The sequence below is a fragment of the Odocoileus virginianus genome, chromosome 1, assembly GCF_023699985.2.
Source record: "Odocoileus virginianus isolate 20LAN1187 ecotype Illinois chromosome 1, Ovbor_1.2, whole genome shotgun sequence".
Taxonomy (NCBI): Eukaryota; Metazoa; Chordata; class Mammalia; order Artiodactyla; family Cervidae; genus Odocoileus; species Odocoileus virginianus.
In genome coordinates this window covers 105,631,017-105,646,809 of record NC_069674.1, presented here as the reverse complement: position 1 = coordinate 105,646,809, position 15,793 = coordinate 105,631,017, and the positions used below count along the sequence as shown (strand labels likewise).

Sequence of the window (15,793 nt, the reverse complement as noted above, 5' to 3'; positions counted from 1 at the left end):
AGAGACTTTTTTTCTCATTAAATTGTCATGGTACCCTTGTTGAAAGTTATTTAGCCACAGATATGTGGGTTTATTTCTGGACTCGTAATTCTGTTTCATTGTATGCCTGTCCTTGTGCCAGTACCACACTCTTTTAATCATAACGTTTTGATAGAGGCTTTGTTGTAGTACTATTTGAAATGGGGAAGTGGCAGTCCTTACATTTTATCTTTCCTTTTCAAGAGTGTTTTGGCTATTTGGAGTCAGTTGCAGTTCCATATGTTTTTTCACACTTGCTTTTCCATTCCTGCCAAACAAGGCCATTGGGTTGAGATAGGGATTTTGGTAGCCATTGTGATAGATATTGAATCTACAGATGTCTTTGACCAGTATTACTTGCATAACAATAGTCTTTGAGTCCATGAACACAGGATGTCTTTGCATTTGTTTAGGACTTTGTCTTAGTCTATTGGGCTGCTGTAACAAATACCATAAACCGGGTAGCTTATAAACAATGGAAATTTATTTTTCAGATTTCTGGAAGCTGTAATTCTGAGGTCACAGTGCCACCATGTTTGGCAGGAACCCTCTTGAGAGTTACAGATTTTCATTATGTCCTCACATATTAGAAGGTCTAATGATTTCATTGAGGCTCTACTCTTATGACTTAAGCACCTCCTACAAACTCTGTCTCTTAATACCATCATAATGTACATTAGGATTTTTAACAAGTGAATGGGAGAGGACATAAAATGTTTAGACCATAGCAGACTTCTTTAATTTCTATCAGCAATGCTTTATACTGTTCAGTGTATAAGTCCTGCACCTTTTGATAAAGTTATTACTATGTATGTTTATTGCTTTGAAGCTATTCAAGTGCAATAATTTTCCTTTTTACATTGCTCATCACTAGTGTATAGAAATTTATTTATTTATTTTTAATGAATCTTGTATATTGGTTTAATTAATTAATCATGTGCCACCACTCAAGTGATTGGGTCCAGGGTGTTCTTTATTGGAAGATCATCAGTTACTGATTTGATCTCTTTGTTATATGCCTGCACATATTTCGTTTCTTCTTGGGTCAGTTTAGATAATTTATATTTTCATCTGTTTCATCTAGGTTATCTCTTAATAATTTTTGGCATACAAATGTGCACAACATTCTTACAATCCTTTTTATTTATGAAAGGTAGATAATAATGTCTTCTACTTTCATTTCTTGTTTTTTCTTTGTCTAGGTGTTTGTCAATTTTGTTGATCTTTTCAAAGAACCAATTTTCATTTTCTTTTTCTTTTCTGTGTTCTATTTTATTTATATCTCATCTTCTCTGTTCTTTCTTCAGCTAGTTTTGATTTCATTTATTTTCTCTGCTCATTTCTTATTTTTAGTTTTATTCATTTCTGTTCTAGTTTTTATATCTTCCTTCTTCTGTTTTCTCCTGTTGAAGTTGTCCTTTTTTATTTTCCTAAAAGTAGAAGCTTTAAGTATTGATTTTGTTTTTCTTCTTTTCTAATTTTTAAATTTGGCACTAAATTTTTCTCTAAACACTGCTTTTACTGAATCCTGAAAATTTTGTTAAGTGGTATTTTTGCGTTCATTTACTTCAAAATATTTTCAAATTTCTCTTGAGATGTCTTTACTTGTGTGTTACATAGTAGTCTGTTATTTAATGTCTATTTGTTTTGGGACATTCCAGGTATCTTTCTGTTACAGATTTCTAGTTTAATTCGTTGTAGTCTGAGAGCATACATTGTATAATTTCTACTTTTAAAGAATCTTAAAGTGTCTTTAAAGGCCCAGAATGTGGTATGCCATGGTGAATGTTCCATGTGAGCTTAAGAAGAATTTTTATAGCTGGATGAAATATTCTGTAATTATCAGTTGGGTCCAGTTGATTGATTGTGCTCTTCAGGTCAACTGTGTCCTTACTGATTGGTCTTTGCTTTTTAGAGTTGTCAGTTACTGATACATATTGATGTTTCTACGCATATTTGTGGGTTCTTTCCCCTTATAGTTCTATCAGTTTTTATCTCATGAATATAAACAGTGTGTTTTAGGCTCATATACATTAAAGCCTATTGTGTCTTCTTGGAAAATTGACTCCTTTACCGTTATATAATGACCTTTTCCTGTGATAATTTTTCTATCCCTAATGTCTCTTTTGTCAGAAGTAAATATTGGTTTTTGATTTGTGTTAGCATGATATATTTTTCTACACCTCTTTACTTTTAGTCTATCAGTGTCTCTGTGTATAAAGCAGGTCTCTTGTAGACAAGATATAATTAGGTCTTTAAAAAATTCATTCTGACAGTCTGTCTTTTAATGGGTGATTTTAAACCATTGACTTAAAAATTTTTATTGATGGAGTGGGATTAATATTTACCACATTCATTACTGTTCTGTATTTGTTGCCCATTTGTTTCTTTTTTGTCTTTTTCTGCCTTTTCTGGTTTTGATTAAGCATTTATATGATTCCATTTGTTTCTCTTAGCATATCAATTATAATTTATTTTTACTCTAGGTGGTTGCCCAATAGTTTTCTGTAGACTTTTATAACTAATACAAGTCTACTTTCAAATACTGCTGTACCATTTCATGGGTAATACAGTCACTTTTAAGGCTTCCCTTGTAGTTCAATTGGTAAAGAATCTGCCTGCAGTGCAGCAGACCTGGGTTCAATTCCTGGGTCAGGAAGATCCCCTGGAGAAGGAAATGGCAACCCACTTCAGTATTCTTACCTGGGGAATCCCATGGAGAGAGGAGCCTGGCAGACTACTGTCCATGGGGTCACAAGAGTCAGACATGACTTAATGACTAAACCACCACCACAGTCACTTTACAATAGAATTGCAAAGTTTGTCCTCTCTTCCCTTATAAAAATGTAGTAATTTGTTTTACTCATCCATAAATTTTAGTCAGTTAGTACATTGTTCACATTATTATTTTGAACAAGCTACTGTCAAATCAATTAAAAATAAGAAAAATATATTTATATTACCTTTTATTCTTTTTTATGTGCTTCGTACATTTGATTTATTTTTAAAACTTATTTTAGTTATTATTATTCCTGGCTGTGCTGGGTCCTCTTGGCTGTGCGCAGGCCTCCCCTCGTTGCAGAATTCAGAGTAGGGGTGCCTTTCACTGTGGCGGTTCCTCACGCTGCAGGGCGCAGGCCGTCAGTGCGTGGGCTTCTGCAGCTGTGGCCTGCAGCCTCAGGGGTTGTGCTGTGTCGGCTTGCCTGCTCCAAGGCGTGGAAAGTCTTCTCAGAGCAGAGATTGAGCCCATGCTCCCTGTGTTGGAAGCATGGAGTCTTAGCCATGTACCTCCAGGGAAGGTCTGAGTTTTAGGTACATATTATTTTTCTTCTTTATGAAGAACTTCTTTTCATGTTTCTTGCAAGGATGGGTTTCTGGTGACAATTTTTGTTTTTCTGAGAAAGTCTTTGTTTTTAACTTCAGTTTTAAAGAATAATTTCATGGAATTCAGTATTTTCGTTTGGTGGCCCTTTTCTCCCCCCTTTTAATACTGTGTTTAAAATCATTCACACTATTCTCTTCTTGTTTGCGTGGTTTCCGAAGAGAAGTCTGATTTAATTCTTTTATTTATTTATTTTTTCATTTTCTTATTGTGGTACAATACATATAACATAAAATTAATCTTAACCTTTTCAAGTATACAGTTAAGTTGTACTAAATTCATTCATGCCTATTTGTTTTCATTATTTGTCTCCAAAACTCTTTCAGCTTGGAAAGCTGATATTCTATTTCTGTTACACAATAAGCTGCTAATATCACTGCATCCCCTAGCATCTACCATTGTACTATCTTATCTATGTGATTTTAACTAAATTCTCATGTAAGTGAAATCGTACAGTAGTTGTCTTTTTGTTCCTGCCTTATTTCACTTAACAACAGGTCCTCAGATTTCATCCATGTTGTAACATGTGGCAGGATTTCCTTCCTCTTTGAGATCTAATAATATTTCGTTCTGTATATATACATTTTGCTTCTGCATGGATGCACCGATGGCCACTTGGGTTGTTTTCACAGTTCACTGTTGTAGATAATGCTGCTTATGGGTCAATACGTATCTCTCTGAGACCCCACATTCAGTTCTTTTTCTGGATATATACTGAATGGTGTATTTCCTAGGTCATAATAATAATTTTTTTCTTGAGGAACTGCTGCACTGTTTTCTGCAGTAGCTGCAACATTTTACATTCCCACTAACAATGAATAAGAGTTCCGGTTCACCACGTCTTCACCAGCTTGTTATTTTCTTTTGTTTTCATAGTAATCATCCTAATGGGTATGTGATAATGTCTCATTATAGTTTTGATTTGCATATCCCTAGTAATTGGTTTTGTTAAACATCTTTTTCTGAGCTTATGGGCCATTTGTACATCTTATTTGGGGAAATGGCTATTCACGTTCATTGTCCATTTTTTAAATCTGATTGTTTGGTTTTATGATTTTGAGTTTTAGGAATTCTCCAAATATTCTTTATCTTTATCCCATAGGAGATATGCAATTTGCAAATATTTTCTCACATTCTGTAGGTTGCCTTTTGACAAACTGTGTTTTGATGCCCATGATACTTTTTTCAAATTTTTGTCTGTTTTTTCTTTTATTGCTTGTACCCTTGATAACATATCAAAGAAACCATTGCCAAGTCCAGTTAAGCTTTTGCCATAAGTTTTCTTCTAAGAACTTTATAGTTTTAGCTCTTATATTTAGACCTTTAATCCATTTTGAGTTAGTTTGTGTATAGGCTATTAGGTAAGGATCCAAAATCATTCTTTTGCATGTGGATATCCAGTTTTCCTAGCACTATTTTTTAAAAGACTGTCCTTTCCCCACTGAATAGTCTTGACACCTTCTCAGAAATCACTTAACCATTATGTAAGAGCTTATTTCTGTGTTGTCTATTCCATTAGTATATATTTCTGTCTTTATGCCAATAACACACTGTTTTGGTTACTGCAGCTTTGTAGTAAACTATGAAAATCAGGAATTGTGATTTCTAGCTTTAGTCTTCTTCAGGAGTTTTGACTCCCCTGTGATTCCACATGAATTTTAAATTGGATTTTTCTGTTTCTACAAAAAATGTAGTTGGGATTTTGATATTGATTGTATTGAGTCTATAGATTTTGTCTGGTATTGACATTTTAGCAATGTTATATTTTACAATCTGTGAACATCAGATACATTTGTATTTACTTATATCTTCTTTCACTTTTAACAATGCCTTGCAGTTTTCATGATATAAATCTTTCATCTCCTTGGTTTAGTTAATTCCTAAGAATTTTATTTTATTCTTTTTGATGCTATTATAAATATAATAGTGATTCCATTTGTAATAGCACCAAATAGGTATTCACTGTAGTGTATAGAAATGCAACTGATTTGCATGTTGACTTTGTATTGTGCAACTTTGCTGCATTTATTTATTCTTACAGTTTTATTTTTGGAAACTTTAAATGTCTACATAGGAGATCATATCATCTGTGAATAGAAATAATTTTCCTACTTCTTATTTCAATTTCTTGCTATAATACACTGGCTAGAATGTCCATTACTGTCTTGAGATATAATGGCAGATGTGTACCTTCTTGCTTGTTCCTCATTGTAGAGGTGAAGTTTTTAGTCTTTTGCTTATCAATGTGATGTTTTCTGTGGATTTTTATATATGGTTTTATTATGCTCCATTATTGTCCTCCTATTCATGTCTTTTTTAGCCTTTTTATTCATGAAATTATATTGATCTTTGTAAAATGCCTTTCCTGCATCAAATGTGATGTTCCTGTGGGTTTTTCCCCTTCACTCTTCATGTGGTATATAACAACGATTAATTTTTTACGTTGACCTGTTCTTGAATTCCGGCAATAAATCCAACTTACTAATGGTATATAATCCTGTTAATAAGCACCTGAATTCAGTTTGTTAGTCTTTTGTTGTGGAGTTTTGCATCAGTGTTAATTATGATTATGATCTGTAGTTTTTTGTTCTTACAGTGTCTTTGTCTGGCTTTGTGTTCAGGTAATGCTGGCCTTTAAAGATGAGTTTAGAAGTGTTATCTCCTCTTCAACTTTTTAGAAATGTTTGAGAGGACTGGTATCAATTCTTCTTTTGACTGTTGTTAGAATCCACCACTACAGTCATCCAGTGTTGGGTTATTACTGTGCTATTAATAACCTCTATTTCCATAGTTATCTTCTTTCTGACTCTTCTGTCCATTATTGTGAGATATTGAGGTCTCCAAATATTACTGTAGACATGTGCACTTCTCTTTTGAATTCTGTTAATTTTTACTTAAAAAATGTTCATGATCTGATATATATGTAAGTGTTTATAATTGTTACATATTCTTGCTGTGTTAAATCTTTTATAAATATATAGTATCTTTATTTGTTGCTTAAACCCTTTCTTGATTTTAAGTCTATTCTATCTCTCATGAGTATAGCAACTCTTTAAGTGAGACATTATCTAATTGGATGATGTTTTTTATTCATTCCTAAGTCTTTATAGTTTGATTTGAGAATTTAACCCATTTACTTTTAAATTGATTATTGATAATGCAGGATTTACCTATGCCGTTTTGATACTTTGTTTTTGCTTTTGTTTTTCATTTCCTTCATTATGGTCTTTTTTGTCTAGTTGACTTTTTTGTAGTTAAATGTGAAATCTTTCTCATTTCTTTTTGTGTATATTCTGTAGTAATTTTTGTTTGTTCTGTGGAAATTACATTTAACATTCCTAATTTTATAACACTCTAGTATGAATTACACAAACCTAGCTTCTATACTATATGTGAAAAATGTCCTTTAAGAGCTGTAGTCCCACTCTTTTCAGTTGCTGATGACATAGAATTAGTATTTTATAAATGTGTGCCCCAAAATATAAATTAATAATTATTTTAAGTGAATTAGTCTCAAATTATATAAAACAAAACGTGGAGTTACAAACCAAAGTTACAATAATACTAGCTTTTAGACTTTTTTTTGTTAGGTATATTAGACTCTTAAATTACATATATAAAATTGCTGTATAAATACAATCCAGTCTGAATCCAGTAATGGTCACTTTTACCCTTGTCCATGAGCTTACCTTTGTTGAGGTCTTTGTCTCTCTTCACACAGCTTCATGTTACTGCCTAGTGCTTTTTCATTTCACTGTAGGACTTTCCTGAGCGGTTCTTGCTGGCAAGTCTAGCAGTCACAAACTCCCTCAGCTCGTCGTATTTAAGGAAGTTTTAATTTCTCTCTCACTCTTGAAGGGCAGTTTTGTAGGCTATAGAATTCTTTCCTTGCTTTTTCTTTTCTTGTATTTATCACCCTACAACACAGAATGTTTCTCTAATGATTATTGTTTATTGTTTGTATGTATCATTCTTTATTCTAATTTTATGCATTAGAATGTAATTTCCAAAATTCAGGGAGTTTGTAGATTTTGATCACTTATATATTTGAGCCTCCTAGAATAACTCTTAATAAGTAACAGTCTCTTGATAACTACTTACTGAATAGACACATGAGTGCACTCATGTATGAACATGTCCATCATTTTAGTTACCATGGCTGCTACTGTAGTTAAGCCTCTTTCATTTTCCAGTATTATAATGATATATCTCTCTGTAGAGATTAAGAATTGAGTCAGTCAGGTGATATACACAATATTATATGGGTAGAATTAAGTAAACTATTGAATGGATAAATACATTTGTACATATATATATCCACATATATGGTACAAAAGGTAAAATAAATACATACATACATTATATGGTACAAAAGATAAAATAATTTCATTGTCAAAAATTGTATGAAATGAGTTTCTAAATACTAGATACAAATTAGTTGATTAATTCTTAAGTTTACTGCAATGCTGAGGTTTTGTTACTTACATAAAACACATTATTACCTTAGATTTTTACTTAATAAGAGTGATTTAACATTTGGAAAATTGCTTTAGTTTTTACTGGAATAGAAATATTAGACACATGGCCTGTTTTATATTTCAAAAACCAATTTAAATATTGTGATATAGTACTTTAGAACCATGATAAAATATAATTTATTTTCTCAGTTTCATCTCTAGACACTGAAAAAGGACCCAAGCCATGTGCAGACCATAGTTGTGAATCTTCCAAAAGACTATCTAAGGTATGTTATGTGAGGTGAGAAAAAAGAAAACATGCCCAGTATGTAAGTAAGCATCCTAGCTATTTATAAAACACATCACCACTACCCTCAAAACACATTCTTAGGTAATTCAACAATAAAAATAAAACTTCATAAGTTCAGTTCAGTCACTCAGTCATGTCCAACTCTTTGTGACCCCATGAACTTGCAGCACGCCAGGCCTCCCTGTCCATCTGCAACTCCCAGAGTCCACCCAAACCCATGTCCATTGAGTTGGTGATGCCACCCAACCATCTCATCCTTTGTCGTCCCCTTCTCCTCCTGCCCACAATCCCTCCCAGCATCAGGGTCTTTTCCAATGAGTTAGCTCTTCGCATCAGGTGGCCAAAGTACTGGAGTTTCAGCTTCAACATCAGTCCTTCCAATGAACACCCAGGACTGATCTCTTTAGGATGGACTGGGTTAATGTCCTTGCTGTCCAAGGGATTCTCAAGAGTCTTCTCCAACATCACAGTTCAAAAGCATCAATTCTTTGGCACTCAGCTTTCTTTATAGTCCAACTCTCACATCCATACATGACCCCTGAAAAACCATAGCCTTGACTTGACGGAGCTTTGTTGGCAAAGTAATGTCTCTGCTTTTTAATATGCTGTCTAGGTTGTTCATAACTTTCCTTCCAAGGAGCAAGCATCTTTTAATTTCATGGCTGCAATCACCATCTGCAGTGATTTTGGAGCCCAGAAAAATAAAGTCAGCCACTGTGTCCACTGTTTCCCCATCTATTTGCCATGAAGTGATGAGACCAGATGCCATGATCTTAGTTTTCTGAATGTTGAGCTTTAAGCCAACTTTTTCAGTCTCCTCTTTCACTTTCATGAAGAGGCTCTTTAGTTCTTCACTTTCTGCCATCAGGGTGGTGTCATCTGCATATCTGAGGTTATTGATATTTCTCTCGGCCATCTTGGTTCTAGCCTGTGCTTCTTCCAACCCAGCATTTCTCATGATGTACTCTGCATATAGGTTAAATAAGTAGGGTGACAATATACAGCCTTGACATACTCCTTTTCCTATTTGGAACCAGTGTGTTGTTCCATGTCCAGTTCTAACTGTTGCTTCCTGACCTGCATACAAGTTTCTCAGGAGGCAGGTCAGGTGGTTTGGTATTCCAATCTTTTTCAGAATTTTCCACAGTTTATTGTGATCCACATAGTTAAAGGCTTTGGCATAGTCAATAAAGCAGAAATAGATGTTTTTCTGGAACTCTCTTGCTTTTTTGATGATCCAGCAAATGTTGGCAATTTGATCTCTGGTTTCTCTGCCTTTTCTAAAACCAGCTTGAACATCGGGAAGTTCACAGTTCACATATCGCTGAAGCCTGGCTTGGAGAATTTTAGGCATTCCTTTACTAGCGTGTGAGATGAGTGCAATTGTGTGGTAGTTTGAGCATTCTTTGGGACTGCCTTTCTTAGGAATTGGAATGAAAACGGACCTTTTCCAGTCCTGTGGCCACTGCTGAGTTGTCCAAATTTGCTGGCATATTGAGTGCAGCACTTTTACAACATCATCTTTCAGGATGTGAAATAGCTCAACTGGAATTCCATCACATCCACTAGCTTTGTTCGTAGTGATGCTTTCTAAGGCCCACTTGACTTCACATTCCAGGATGTCTGGCTCTAGGTGAGTGATCACACCATTGTGATTATCTGGGTCATGAAGATCTTTTCTGTACAGTTCTTCTGTGTATTCTTGCCACCTCTTCTTATATCTTCTGCTTCTGTTAGGTCCCTACCATTTCTGTCCTTTATTGAACCCATCTTTGCATGAAATGTTCCCTTGGTATCTCTATTTTTATCTTGAAGAGATCTCTAGTCATTACCATTCTATTGTTTTCCTCTATTTCTTTGCATTGATCGCTGAGGAAGGCTCTCTTCTCTCTCCTGGCTATTCTTTGGAACTCTGCATTCAAGTGGGTATATCTTTCCTTTTCGCCTTTGCTTTTTGCTTCCCCTCTTTTCACAGCTATTTGTAAGGCCTCCTCAGACAATCATTTTGCCTTTTTGCATTTCTTTTCCATGGGGATGGTCTTGATCCCTGTCTCCTGTACAATGTCACGAACCTCCGTCCATAGTTCATCAGGCTCTCTGTCTATCAGATCTAGTCCCTTAAATTTATTTTTCACTTCCACTGTATAGTCATAAGGGATTTGATTTAGGTCATACCTGAATGGTCTAGTGGTTTTCCCTACTTTCTTCAATTTCAGTCTGAATTTGGCAATAAGGAGTTCATGATCTGAGCCACAGTCAGCTCCCAGTCTTGTTTTTGCTGACTGTATAGAGCTTCTCCATCTTTGGCTGCAAAGAATGTAATCATTCTGATTTTGGTGTTGACCATCTGGTGATGTCCATGTATATAGACTCTTCTCTTGTGTTGTTGGATGAGGGTGTTTGCTATGACCAGTGTGTTCTCTTGGCAGAACTCTATTAGCCTTTGTCCTGCTTCATTCTGTACTCCAAGGCCAAATTTACCTGTTACTACAGGTGTTTCTTGACTTCCTACTTTTGCATTCCAGTCCCCTATCATGAAAAGGACATCTTTTTTGGGTGTTAGTTCTAAAAGGGCTTGTACGTCTTCATAGAACCATTCAATTTAGCTTCTTCAGCGTTTTGTTCAGGGCACAGGCTTGGATTACTGTGATATTGAATGGTTTGCCTTGGAAATGAAGAGAGATCATTCTCTCATTTTTTGAGATTGCATCCAAGTACTGCATTTCGGACTCTTTTGTTGACCATGATGGCTACTCCATTACTTCTAAGGGATTCCTATGCACAGTAGTAGATATAATGGTCATCTGAGTTAAACTCACCCTTTTCAGTCCATCTTAGTTCACTGATTCCTAGAATGTCAATGTTCACTCTTGCCATCTCCTGTTTGACCACTTCCAATTTGCCTTGATTCATGGACCTAACATTCCAGGTTCCTATGCAGTATTGCTCTTTACAGCATCAAACCTTGCTTCTATCACCAGTCACATCCACAGCTGGGTGTTGTTTTTGCTTTGGCTCCTTCCCTTCATTCTTTTCTGGAGTTATTTCTCCACTGATCTCTAGTAGCATATTGGGCACCTACTGACCTGGGGAGTTCATCTTTCAGTATCCTATCATTTTGCCTTCTCATACTGTTCATGGGGTTCTCAAGGCAAGAATACTGAAGTGGTTTGCCGTTCCCTTCTCCAGTGGACCACATTCTGTCAGACCTCTCCACCATGACCCGACCGTCTTGGGTGGCCCCACACAGCATGGCTTAGTTTCATTGAGTTAGATATGACTGTGGTCCTGTGATCAGATTGGCTAGTTTTCTGTGATTATGGTTTTAGTGTGTCTGCCCTCTGATGCCCTCTTTCAGCGCCTACCATCCTACTTGGTTTTCTTTTATCTTGGATTTGGGTTATTTCTTCACGGCTGCTCCAGCAAAGCGCAGCTGCTGCCCCTGACCTAGGGCATGGGGTAGCTCCTCTCGGCTGTGCTTCATCAAATATCATCAAATAATAAATAAGAATTTAGTAGAATTAATATTTTTATGAAATGCTTTTAAATTTAGCATTTTAACTGATTATATTAGGAAATTGGATTTTCCCATTTATAAGGTCTTATTTGCTCTTGCAAATTAATTTATAACTGATAATCAGATAGAATTCTCTCTGTGTTACTACTGTTCATCCTAAATAATAAATTTGATCTATACTGTTTATTAACTGTACCCAGGCATCTTGTATCTATGCTTAGGGTGAAAATTACACTGTAATTCCCAGCAGCAGTTTAGTTTAGTTTCCTTTTACATTATACTAAACATTTTATTTATGCTCAGTAAATACATGGCAGATTTTTCTACTTCAAATTACTCTTCAATGATCCTGAAAGTGAAAGTGTTAGTCACTCAGTCATGTTCGACTCTTTGCAACCCCATGGACTGTAGCCTGCTAGGCTCCACTGTCCGTGGAATTCTCCAGGCAAGAATACTGGAGTGGGTACCCATTCCCTTCTCTAGGAGATCTTCACAAGCCCGGGATTGAACCCAGGTCTCATTATATTGCAGGCGGATTCTTTACCACTAGTGCCACCTGGGAATCACAATGACCCTGAACACTTTATTTAAAATTATATTTTAAAATATTTAGGATATAAAATAATTTACATTGTGATGGCTGTGACGATCCCCTATGAAAGTCGTAGGTAATGCATATTTCCTAGGTCAGTATTTATTATGTTTACCCAGTGACATTGACAGGAGAATGATTTCTTAAATTGGTGCTCACCAAGCCTCCTGAAGGGCTTTCTGGTGGCTCAGATGGTAAAGGCTCGACCTGCAGTGCAGGAGACCTGGGTTCAGCCCCTGGGTCGGGAAGATCCCCTGGAGAAGGAGATTGCCACCCACTCCAGTAATCTTGCCTGGAGAATCCCGTGGGCAGAGGAGCCTGGCGGGCTACAGTCCAGGGGCTTCAAAGAGTCAGACACCACTGAGTAGCTAACTAACTGAGCCTGCTAAAAGACAGTTTAAGTCACCTATTTATATGTAACCTTGTATTTCCATTGTAAAAACATCCTTGCAGGTTACTTTTATACCTGGGATATATTTTTTCCTTTACCTTTGAAATAGTTAAATTTTGCAGCACTGAGAACAGAAAGCAATCTTATTTCTCTATTTCTTAATCTATGAATGCTATTTAGTATCTCACAAATTTTGTTATTAGTAGTATTTTGTTAAAGTTAACAATTTTCAAAACACTTTTTGAAAATTTGCCTTGAGATAACTTCTTTGACCTGTGTGTTAGAGGTGTGTTGTTTAATTTCCTCATTAACTTCTAGTTTAATTCCATTGTGATCTGAAAGCAGACATTGTATGATTTCTGTTCTTATAAATTCAAGGTGTGTGCTGTAATGGAGAATGTGATCTGTCATGGTGAAAGTTTGCTTTGAGCTTGAGGCGAATGTATATTCTCCTGATGTATGAATCAGTCTGTAGAAGTCATTTATAACAATTGAGTTCATGGTGTTGTTGAGTTCAGCTATGTCCTTAGAATTTCTTGTGTTATGTGACTATGCAAGATTCCATTGTATGTATATGGCACATATTTTATATATCTGTTCAGTCATAGACTTTTAACTTGCTCCTATGTCTTGGCTACTGTGAATAGTGAATATGACAATGTTCCTGATTTCAATTTCTTTGGATATATACCCAGAAATTGAATTGCTAGATCATATGTAATTTTGTCTTTAACTTTTTAGGAAATCTCTGTTCTGTTTTCTGTAGTGGCTGCATCAGTTTATATTTATGCCAGCAAAGTGTAAGGATTCCGTTTTTTACACATCCTTACCTACACCTTGTCTTTTGTTTTTCTGATAATTGTCCTGACAAGTGTGAGGTGAACAGTGCATTATAGTTTTGAGTCCATCTCCCTGATATTTAGTTCTGTTAAGAATCTTCTCATATACCTGTTGCCTGTTTGTAGTCTTCTTTTGTAGAAATGTCTATTCAGTTCTTTTGCCTATTTTAAAATTCAGATAATTTTATTTATTTATTTTTTGCTGCTTTTGTGTCTTATATATTTTGGAAATTAACCATTTATCTGATGCAAAGTTTACAGCTACATTCCTATTCCATAGGTTGCCTTCTTGTTTTCTTGTTCCTTTTTAGTTTCATGTAATCCCATGTGTCTGTTTTTCGCCTGTGTTTTGGTATCATATCCAGGTTGTCATTGCTAAGCCCAATATCAAACTTTTTTTCTCAATATTTTCTTAGATATTTTAGTTTCATGCCTTACATTTAAATCTTTATTATATTTTGAATTTATTTTTGTGTAAGGTGTAACATAAAGATCTACTTTTGTTCTTCATCTGGAAAATCATTTGCCCAACACAATTTATTGAAGAGACTATTCTTTCAACATTGTGCATTCTTGACTCCCTCACGCTCTGTGTAAGACCAGTTGATTTCTGAATACTGTATTCTGTTTCATTGATCAGTATGTCTATTTTTATGCCAGTATCATATTGTTCTGGTCAGTGTAGCTTTGTAAAGTAATTTGAAATGTGATGCTTTCAGCTTTATTTATATTGCTCAAAGTTGCTTTGACTCTTTGGTGTATTTTGTAGTTCTAGATGAATTTTTTTTTTTCTTTTGGAGGGGAAATGCCATTGGGATTTGGAAACTTTGCATTGAACATCTAGATCCCTTTAGACATCCTGGACATTTTAACAATATTTTTCCATCTGAATGTAGGGTGTCTTTCCATTTATTTATTTAAAAAAATTATCTCAACAGTGTTTTATAGTTTTTTATGTACAAGTCTCTCATTTTTGTACTTCATATTACTTATAAATATTTTATTTTTCTTGGTATTCATGTAAATGTTATTATTTTCTTGATTTCCTTTTTAGATAGTTTCTTGCTTATGTATAGAAATGCAGCTTTTCTTCTGTTGATTTTATATCATGCAGCTTTTACTGAATTTGCTAATTCTAAGATTTTTTTGTGGAGTCCTTAGAGTTTCTTGCATATATGAACATGTCGTCTGCAAACAGAGATGATTTTACTTCTTCCTGTCAGATTTAGATGCCTCTTATTTGTTTTTCTTTTCTAATTCTCCTTAGGAATTTCAGTACTCTGAAAGTAAAGTGGCAAACTGGGTATCCTTTCTTTGTCCTACTCTTAGAGAAAAAACTTTTAAGTTTTTCACTTTTGAATATGTGTTGTGTTTGAGTAAGTTCCTAATATTCCTACTTTACTGAGAAATTTCATTATGAATGGATGTGAAATCATGCTTTTCTACATCTATTGTGATAATATGTGATTTCTATTTTTCATTCTGTTAATGACTGATTTGTGTATGTTGAAACATCCTTGCATCTGAGGGATACATCTCACTTGGTCATGGTGTATGATCCTTTTAATATGTTGTTGAATTTGATTTTCTAGTGTTTAGGATTCTTACGTGTGTTAATCAGTAATATTATATATATATTTTTAATTTTGTTGTCTTTGTTTGCTTTTGGTATCAGAGTGGTACTGGTCTCACAAAATGAGTTTGGAAGTGTTCACTCTTCCATTTTTTGAATGAAGTTTAAGCAGTTTTGGTATTAATTCTTTAAATATTTGGTAGAATTCATGTATTAGACATCTGGTCCTGGAGTTTTTTAGCTAGTAGGTTTTTGATAACTGGTTCAGTCTTCTTGTAATTGATCTGTTTATCTTGTTTTGGTTTTTTAATTTTTAATTCCGTCTCTGTGTTTTGTATGTTTATAGGAACTTGCCATATATTCTAACTTATTCAATTTATTGGCATATAGTTTTTCACAATAGTCCGTTACCACCTTTTCTCTTTCTGTGGTATCAGTGGTAATATGTCCCCTTTCATTTCTGATTTGACTTATTCAAGTGTTTTCTCTTTTTTTCGTTGTTAGTCTTGATAATAGTTTGTCTTTTTAGATTATCTTTTAAAAAACAGCTTGTGGTTTTATCATTGTTCTATTGTTTTTCTCTTTTCTAGTTTTTTTCTGCCCTAGTATTTTTTTTCTTTTCTTTATTTATTTCTTCTGAGTTTCGTTTGTTTTTCTTTTTCTGGTTTCTTCAGATATAAAGTTAGGTTGTTTATTTGTTGTTTTTCTTTTTTT

The 15,793-nt window shown here is 34.7% G+C and overlaps 1 protein-coding gene across 3 annotated transcripts in view; it reads left to right on the top strand.

Annotated features, from left to right (window-relative positions):
- Window positions 1-15,793, top strand: part of ZPBP (zona pellucida binding protein) — a 117,033-nt gene that overhangs the window by 46,997 nt on the left and 54,243 nt on the right. For all 3 annotated transcript variants that reach the window (XR_011489326.1, XM_070471924.1, XM_070471916.1), the window contains one exon: window positions 8,068-8,144. Coding sequence is in view for 2 of the 3 variants with exons in the window: in XM_070471924.1 (XP_070328025.1) it covers window positions 8,068-8,144 (77 nt within the window). In the remaining variant the exon portion in view is untranslated. The remainder of the gene's footprint in view (window positions 1-8,067; window positions 8,145-15,793) is intronic.